General features: G+C 47.6%; 1 protein-coding gene and 1 pseudogene across 2 annotated transcripts; both read right to left on the bottom strand.

The window, feature by feature from the left end:
* Positions 1-6,263: 6,263 nt before the first annotated feature.
* ARL14 (ARF like GTPase 14) lies at positions 6,264-6,842 on the bottom strand (the record flags this gene model as incomplete). The annotated part of the gene is made up of 1 exon (XM_080915544.1): positions 6,264-6,842. The coding sequence occupies one exon, from the start codon at positions 6,840-6,842 to the stop codon at positions 6,264-6,266; it is 579 nt and encodes a 192-aa protein (XP_080771670.1).
* Positions 6,843-8,304: 1,462 nt separating this feature from the next.
* Positions 8,305-8,918, bottom strand: LOC308419597 (sororin-like; annotated as a pseudogene). The gene has a single exon. The product of its transcript is annotated as a sororin-like (transcript).
* Between the last annotated feature and the right edge of the window lie 330 nt (positions 8,919-9,248).

The following is a 9,248-nucleotide window of genomic DNA, read 5'->3' as shown; positions in this document are numbered from 1 at the left end:
GTTCCTGATGTTGTGCTGACCCCCAGGCATACAATTATTTTCATCACTCCTTTATAAACTATAACTTTTGATACAGTAAATCTCTGTGTTTTCCAGTGGTCTTAGGCAATGCCCCCTAAGGGGTTGCAATCCACAGGTTTAGCACCACTGCTCTAGAGAAAGAGAGGGAGAGGGGAATCTGAGAGGAGCAGAGGAAAAGGGAGAGGAATAGTAGTGGGGGAATGGAGGGAGGGGGGAGGGGGAATGAGAAGAAACACTAGAAATGGGTAACAATGTTGGGTGTAGTGTGAGGTCCCTGCTCTCTACCCCCCACACACATGCTGAGTTTCTGCCCCCCCCACATGCTGAGTTTCTGTTGAATGTATTAGGTGGTCATTCTGCCCCCCACACACACAATGCTGAGTTTCTGCCCTCCCCCCCCACACATGCTGAGTTTCTGCCCCCCACACATGCTGAGTTTCTGCCCCCCACACACACATATGCTGAGTTTCTGCCCCCCACACACACATATGCTGAGTTTCTGCCCCCACACACACACATGCTGAGTTTCTGCCCCCCCCACACACACACATGCTGAGTTTCTGCCCCTCCACACACACATGCTGAGTTTCTGCCCCTCCACACACACATGCTGAGTTTCTGCCCCTCCACACACACATGCTGAGTTTCTGCCCCCCACACACACATGCTGAGTTTCTGCCCCCCACACACACATGCTGAGTTTCTGCCCCCCACACACACATGCTGAGTTTCTGCCCCCCTACATGCTGAGTTTCTGCCCCTCCACACACACACATGCTGAGTTTCTGCCCCTCCACACACACATGCTGAGTTTCTGCCCCCCACACACACATGCTGAGTTTCTGCCCCCCCACATGCTGAGTTTCTGCCCTCCCCCCCACACACACACATGCTGAGTTTCTGTTGAATGTATTGGGTGGTCACTGAGAATGTCGCTTTCTAAGCAGGTTTCAGGCACTGCTGCGGACGCTCACCCACGCCTGGAGCTTGAACCGCAGTAGAGTGCAAATCACATAAAGACCTCTGACGACAAAGCATTTCCACGTGTGCCCAGGACCACGCAGTGGGGAGAGACTGTGGAGAAAAAGAGATTCAGGGGACGGCCATTTGGTGAAAGGCTTGGAGGAACAACGTACCCAGAAAGTCTCAAAAGACTTACCATACCAAAAGAATTTCAAAACTACGTATGAAGAACTGCTTGTCCCATGGAAAAGTCAGAGGCCACTACTATAAATTAAGTTATCTGGAGTAGGTGCCCCTGTTGAGACAGATGGACACTGTGACCCCCTTTCAGAAGGTACAATTTTATGTGTGGAGTACTCTAACTAAAAAATGCTTATTCAGAATCTAATCCTAAAGCATCCGGCAAATTCAAGCTGTGAGGCATTCTATAAAATCCGAGAAGCCAGCCCAGCGGCTATCACCCGTAAACGGGGTTGGGAGCCTGAGGCAGTATCACGTCGTAGATCTTTGACAATCCTGACAGTCTTGACAACCTAGCAAGACCCACCCCCCAAAAAAAGGAAATGTGGCCCAAACTTTTTAAAAATTTCTAGGTAGAAAGAAAGAAACAACACCAACAACAAAACGAATATTCCAGATGAAAAACTTATTACAGTTAATGCTGGATCAAATTAATTTTATAATTGATGATCTAGAGAAAATTTTATCATGGACTCTTAGTACTATTTAATAATACATAAGTACAAACGTTTCTGTCATTGCAGTTGGCAGAGGCTGAGGCTGAGAAAATATGGTGGTGCTGTCCTTCATCATGAGGAGTAAGGACCATGGCAACTCTGAGTGCACGTGCCAGTGTGTGTGTGTGTGTGTGTGTGTGTGCGCGCGCGCGTGTGCGTGTGCGAGTAAGAGGAGTGGGGGAGACCAGGAGAGAAAGACAGGCAGAAAGGCAGACAGACAGACAGCACAAAATATGACAAAACTGTAACGTTGGAAAATATAGTTAGAAAATAAATGTTAAATTTACTTTTGTTTCAACTTCTCTAAATATATATATATATATATTTTTTTTTTTTTTTTCTTTTTTTTTTTTTAAGGTAAAGAACTAAATCCTCTCTGTTCTAGGGTGGCTCTTGTGCAGGCGCTGGGATGGGTGTAGTAGGGAGAAGGGTCGGAAGGCATCTGCGAAAACCACAAGTCTGGGGAAAAGAGGGTTTGGGTGTGTTTACTGGAGTACTCTAACAGTGGTGTTTCCAGCAGCTTTGGGACTAAAGAGCTCACCACTAGGAGGGCTGTTCTTATTCCAGTCACAGGTCTAGTTGAGAAAATCTACTCAGAGAGGCAGCATGACCCTCCCAACAACGAACGGCCAGTTCGGAATCCGCAGTGGACTGCACCGCCCTTGGCTAGCGCAGGCGCACTTGATGTCCTGAGCTGGAGCAGGCCTGCGATCTGTCCCCAGCTCCCCTCCGAAGCTGGACAAGACCTTACTTTGGGGTTCAGATCCAGCCTGATCTATAGAGTGAGTTCCAGGACAACCAGAGCTACGCAGAGACACCAAATATCAAAAAAACAAAACAAAAATATCCAAAGCGCTCTGGCTTCTGTAGGCGTCTGCACTCGTGGGCACGGACGCGGACACAGACCAAAACAAGCGGTTTGAAGACTCAAGGAAGTGTGTCCTAAACTGGGAAAGCAGGAAGTTCAAGGGCCCTCGGGCAGTCATGAGCTGGAAGTGACAAATGTGACCGGAATGGCTGAAGGGCGGGATTAAAAAAAAAAATTAGGAGTAGGTAAGAGGTCGAGTAAATAAATGGAGGCAGTTAAGCTAAAAGAAGGAGATGATCTGATTTCCAACTTTAGAAAACCCTCTGGGCAGAATTCTTGTGGAGAATGGAGTCATCTAGTTGAGAATGGGTGGGGCTGTAGTTGGGACTGTAGGGGGCTGTAGTTGGGACTGTAGGGGGTTTGTAGTTGGAACTGTAGGGGGCTGTAGTTGGGACTGTAGGGGGCTGTAGTTGGGACTGTAGGGGGTTTGTAGTTGGGACTGTAGGGGGCTGTAACTGGGACTGTAGGGGGGTTGTAGTTGGAACTATGGGGGGCTGTAGTTGGGACTGTAGGGGGCTGTAGTTGGGACTATAGGGAGTTGTAGTTGGGACTTTAGGGAGTTGTAGTTGGGACTATAGGGGGGTTGTAGTTGGGACTGTAGGGTGCTGTAGTTGGGACTATAGGGGGTTGTAGTTGGGACTGTAGGGGGCTGTAGTTGGAACTGTAGGGGGCTGTAGTTGGGACTGTGGGGGTTGTATGTAGTTGGGACTGTAGGGGGCTGTAGTTGGGACTGTGGGGGTTGTAGTTGGGACTGTAGGAGGCTGTAGTTGGGACTGTAGGGGGTTTTATGTAGTTGGGACTGTAGGGGGCTGTAGTTGGGACTGTAGGGGGTTGTAGTAATGGTGGGAATGGAAAATGTTCAGAGGACATGAATTTTGAATGAGTGTAGAGTTGATACTATCAACTATCTCCTAGGTTTAGGGGTCAAAAAGCTTCGTGGCCCACACTCCCAGTTGGACTGCAGAACCAGATTAAAGGGCAAAACCACAAATTACTTAACTCACTCATAATACTTAATGGCTACCCTTTATTAAAAGATTGGAAGTCACAGGACTAGGGTGGGTAGCTGCTCGATCAGTTTCCTTGTGTGATCAATACTGTCGGTAATCGACCTGTTCCTTTTTCTTTTCTCTTTCTTTCTTTCTTCCTTTCTTTTTTAGAAAAGTTTTCATGTGTCTCAAGACAGACTCAAACTTACTATATAGCCAAGGATGGCTTTGAACTCCTGATTCTCCTGCCCTCACTTCCAAGTGCTGGGGCTCCAGGCGTGCACCACGGTGCCACCCAGCAGTATGCAGAGCTGGGGAGCGGACACAGCACTTCAGGTGCTAGACAAGCACCGTGCCAGCCGAGCTGTGTCCCCAATGTGCCCTGCACCCAATTCCATGCAGGCCTTCACGTAGCCTAAGTTTACTTCTGAGTCACCTCCCTAGTTCATGCTCAGCTTCTCACCCTTGGGGAAATTGGGGTCAAACCCAGAGCAACCTGAATTGCTGGTAAAGTCCCTCTGCCAGTGAGCCCAGCCAGCCCCAGCCCTTGTGTGTTGGATGGTCACTTCAGAGAGGACATATTTGTCACCGAAACAACAGGGTAACAAATAGGAGACGTGCCAATTTCTCAGTTACAACTAATGGAAAAGGTGAGCGCGGATTTGAAAAAGAACATGGAAGGGTAAAGGGAGGATTTGGCAGGAGGGAAAATAAGGGAGCAATGATGTAATTTTGTTATCATCTCAAAAACAAAAGAAAGGAAAAAACATGGTAGTTGGCTGGAGTCTAAGCTGGTAAAGGCACTTGCTGCCAAGCCTGTGTGTGACCTCAGTTCAGTCCCCAAAACTCACACAGTGGAAGGAACAGACTCCTCAAAGTTGTCTTGTGACCCCCCCCCAACACCCTGATGCAATACACACTTTAAAAATGGCTTATGTATGTGCAAGCTTCCACAACACCTTGCTCAGCCTCAGCACTCACATTTGTCAGCGGAAGTAACAAGGCCTACTCTTTCTCCCTCAGGGAAGTTGTGGACACCGAGTGAGAAGATCCAGGAAGCTTTACCCCAAAGACTGTTCTACACAGTTTCAACCCAGCCGCCATCAGTGTGTGTCTTCTTCACTGTGTGATGAAAACCTTTAGGGTCATACTCTGAACCACAGAGGGGTCTTTGCTGAGCATACAATAGCTCCAGGGAGAAAAAGGTATAAAAGCAATCAGTGGGCCTTCACCCTTGACTTATTTTCTTTTAAGGTATATTTTCATTTATATATATATGTATATGTGCTTGTGCCATGTATGAGCTAGAGCTCAGAAAAGGGTGTCAGATCCCCTGGAACCAGGATTACAAGCAATTAATTAATCGTGAGGCCCACAGTACCAGTCAGGAACCAGAAGCAAGTCTGCTGGAAGAGCAGCATGTGTTCTGAAACCGAGGAGCCTTCTCTCCAGCCCTGCACTAAACTTATCACACCCCCCCCACTTCCCCTCCCCTGTCACCTTAAGAGTTGTAGCCACTGGGGCTGCTACGGAACTCTGTGGCATCATTCTACACCACGGGAGGCTGACTGGAGTGGGGAAGAGGAGAGCGTTACAGGGTCTCTCTGTGGGCTCTGCTTCTCTCTGGAGAGCCCAGGTCCACCCTCACCCACCCACTCCTTCTCCTGGTCAGGATGGTTCTGGAGATTCACTTAACTATGGGAAATTTTCTTGACTTGCATACCCCTTTGTGGCGTCCCTGGTAATTAGATCCCCCCATTCAATTCCACGTCTCCTAAGAATTGTTCCCTGTTTCCCTGGGTGTCTCACATTTCACAAGCACTGCTGTAGTGCTCCAACCACCGGGTTCCTGTCACTTCACCCAGAGAACTGTGACGTCTCTGAGGACAAAGTCTGCCCTGGCTTCCTGCTTGATCAGAACCAAGAGCACCTGGTTTCCTGGATAATGGGGCTGCTGAACTGAGTTCCTCTGGAGCTGGTGGGACTGTAGCCGAAAGTGGAACACTAAAACTCAGAGTTTACCCTGCAGGTCGATACTTTCCTAGGCCACTGATCTAAAGTTCTTTGTTTAAGGGAGGTGTGTGTGTGTGTGTGTGTGTGTGTGTGTTTTCAATACACATTGTATGAAATGCTCAAAGAATTAATTAAAAAATATTTTTTTAAAAGATAAAGGAAGTTACCAGCAACAGATTTCAAAAAGCTGACAGCATTTGGGGGTGTGAGGGGGTTCTGTTTACAAAAGAAAGATTTTCAAAAAGTTAACATCCACAATTTAAGCTTCTCTGTGTTGTTTTCTCGCCACTCAGTTACCCAAGAACAGGGTAGAAACTCAATGACTGTAACAGCTGGGAACTATACGAACAAATCCTGACAATAACAGCACACAGCTATTTCAACTCCAGTGGTCATACAAAATTAATAAACATTTATCCAAGTCCAAATATAACTTTCAAATCATCCAACATGTAAACCTTTTCAAGATATAAATTCTTCCTTTTCCGTGATCATTTCCCCATAGTTTGCTTAAGAAGTTCCTTCTTTAGCTGAGCAGGGTTGGGGGATGGGGGAAAATCCTCCAGAAAAGCTTGCTGATTCAGCAACGATACACATACACACACACACACACACACACACACACACTTTACATGGGAACTAAAACAGAATTCCCATTTCCACTTCATTGTCTCATTTCTGCTTGAAGAATGCTAAGGTGTCTCTTGTCTTCAGCTGGCTTTTCACAAACTCAGTTAATTTCCTGAACCCGTCATCCAGCCCTTCTCCGGTGACTGCACAGCAGGGTTGCACATACCAATTCCGGTCGCTGCACAGCTTCTTCACCTTGAACATCCTGGTGATGTCTTCGGCGCCCAGGGCTCCCGGCAAGTCTTGTTTGTTGGCCAAGATGACGACCGGCGTGTTTCTGATGTGTTCATTCTGCAAAATGTGCTTGAACTCTTTTCGAGAGTCCTCCAATCGCTTTCTGCCTTCTGAGCAGTCCACCACATACACCAGCCCGTGTGTGTTCTCACAGAAGCAGTCCCAGACGGCTCGCATCTTCTCCTGTCCTCCAACATCCCACACCGTGAGTGTGAGACCGCTCTGAAGCTGGACCATTTCCACGTTGAAGCCAATGGTTGGGATGGTTGCAAGAGTCTCAGCAAGCTTTAGCCTGTACAGCAGAGTAGATTTCCCAGCTGAGTCAAGTCCCAGCAGAAGAATGTGGGCTTGCTTGCCTTTGGGGTTTTTAGAATTCAGCAGACCCATTTTAGGCTGTCTTCTTTCTTAAAGACCTTTGCTTTCGGCCCGAGACAATGTATCTTTTCCAGGTCTTGCCTGAAAACCTTTAGGGAGAAAAGGATTAAAGTGCCATAGTCCTAGCAGCTGCCTGTCTTCGTTTATATTGTAGCTTATCCACTTGATTATAGGCAAACAGGGTTTTATTTGCGGTCCCAGCCAATCCCAGAGACTCTGTGGGAGTAGCCAGCAGGTATCGAAGTGGCTCAAAGGGGACATTCTTTGTGAGTGAATAGGATTAGGAGTGGCCGGAGGCTGCAGCTTTATTCATTTTCTCAGCTCCACTGTTTAGAAGACAACGAAGACTAAGGCTAGCACAGGAACCCCACTGCAGAAGGAACACAACATTGTGGTTGAACCAACTCCAAGTGGACTTTTTGTAGCTGTATCTTTTTTTTTTTTTTTTTTTTTTTTTTTTGACTTCTAAAGTTTATTTGAAATCAAGCCACCTTTCCCTTAGGCTGCACATTCGTTCCTCAAAGGTCTGTAGTGAAGGTAGCAAGCAATTCAGCATGATCCAGCCGAAGTCCACAGAACAGGTAAAGACAGGTCCTGCAGGAGTGTCCCACTGAAACCATCCTGGTATACCAGGTTCTCCCGTGGGTTCTCATTCCCATCAACTTGCAAATGTCAGAAGTCCAATGGCCTTTAAACCATAACTTTTACCATAATTGAGAGGAGGTGGTAGGCAGGAAGGAACCGCAGAAACCATGATATATCCACTTTTGTTCCCAACAACCCCCTGGGAATGGTCTCAGGTGAGAACAATAGTTAAGCTCACAGCAGAAGCTGCCATCAGGGCTCCAGCTGTTTAGCACGTGAGAGATGTGACAAGATGTCCTGAGCTGAAACCATGCAGCTATGTTTAAAGAAGCAGATGTGGGTGAGGAAAGAGCTCAAAGCAGAGACTATAAACCTTATGTTGGTGCATCTGAGGCCCACACTATCAAGTGTACCCATTTTGCTGAAAGCAGCAGTACCCCATTCACCAATGTCAACAGTAGACACAGACCAGTTGCTGCATAATAGTCACTGTTCCCCCTCCTTTCATATCCCAGACTCCAGAGACTCAATGTCCAGACCCTCCCTCAAGCATTTAACTGTCCCCCCGGCCTCTAAGTCCTCTCAACTCTACAGAAACAAAGCAGAACACAAACCCTCTTTACTGGCTGGTGGCTCGACGCAACAGCAGAGACAGCCCATGGCTAAACCAGTTTCTGATAGTTCTGGCCTCAGAGCAAAAGCGGCTTCTCATCCCCAACACGGCAGTCCAGGGTAACTAGACACAATATGGTAAGAGGCCAGGAACACCTTTCTGGGTAATAAGGCGAGTAAAGAGGACTCCATATATTCTGTTCTACTCAAAGGGCACAGTATGTACATGAAGAGCCAGCCAGTTCACCCTACTCAGTGATTGGCATCCCAGTTCATCTCATTCAACCAGAAGATCAAACCGCTCAGCAGCTTCAAATTCGCCTTCATGGCCATAGCCCACTTATCCAGCTCTGATTTCGGGATCTCAGGGACCTTCTTCTTTCATTTCTCTTTCACAACTGGGGGAGAGATTCCAGGGAGTGTTCTATCTGGAACCAAGTGCTTCAAAGAAACCTTTGGGGTCTCAATTAACTTTGAACCCACAACAGGTGAGACTCCAGGCAAGTCTTCAGGTTCCTCAAAGCCAAAGGATCGGCGGCCAGGGGTGGAGGTTGAGGCATGACTGAGGGTCTGTAGCCGACTATATGACCGCCTGACTTTCTGAGACATTTCCAAATCTCTGGTGTCCAGCTCCTCTTCTCCAGAACCAGACTCAACCTTCTGAGTGTACAGCACAGGGGTGCTGGAGGGAGTGCCAGGGACACTACAAGTCTTGAGGAGGTCCTCTTTAGTGGGTTCCTTGAGCGGAGGGTTGTTTTCTTTTTCCAAGATAAAAGAGATCCTTGGACTCCTTCGAAGTGGTGTGTGGACTTCCGGGACCTCTACTGCATGAGCTACGATCTTCTTCAAGACGATGGCCTTTCTGACTGGGGCAGCTGGAGTTGTCTGCATCTGAGCCTTGCCCTGACTCACTCTGGTCCAGGTGTGTCCTCATAACTGCTCATTCCTTTTGACTTCATGATGAAACCACCTGGTCCCTCCATGCTACCCCCTCTCCTACTATGTAGCTGTACCTTATCCGGATGTTAATAAGTGTTAGGGCTGCCTAAATGCTCAGAGAGTTTGTCTCCCTCTTGGTGTCTAAACGCTTCCTGTTTCCAGGTTTCTCAGTAGAAACTTGGAGCCTTCCAGGTTATCCGGCTATAGTAACCTTAGTCTCAGAAGGTGAGCATCTCTTCTGAATCTTCAGGGCAGGGAACACACACTACTGACAAGAGATCT

The sequence above is a fragment of the Micromys minutus genome, assembly GCF_963924665.1.
Source record: "Micromys minutus genome assembly, chromosome: 4".
NCBI classification, from domain to species: Eukaryota; Metazoa; Chordata; class Mammalia; order Rodentia; family Muridae; genus Micromys; species Micromys minutus.
This window is presented reverse-complemented; position numbering and strand designations above follow the sequence as displayed.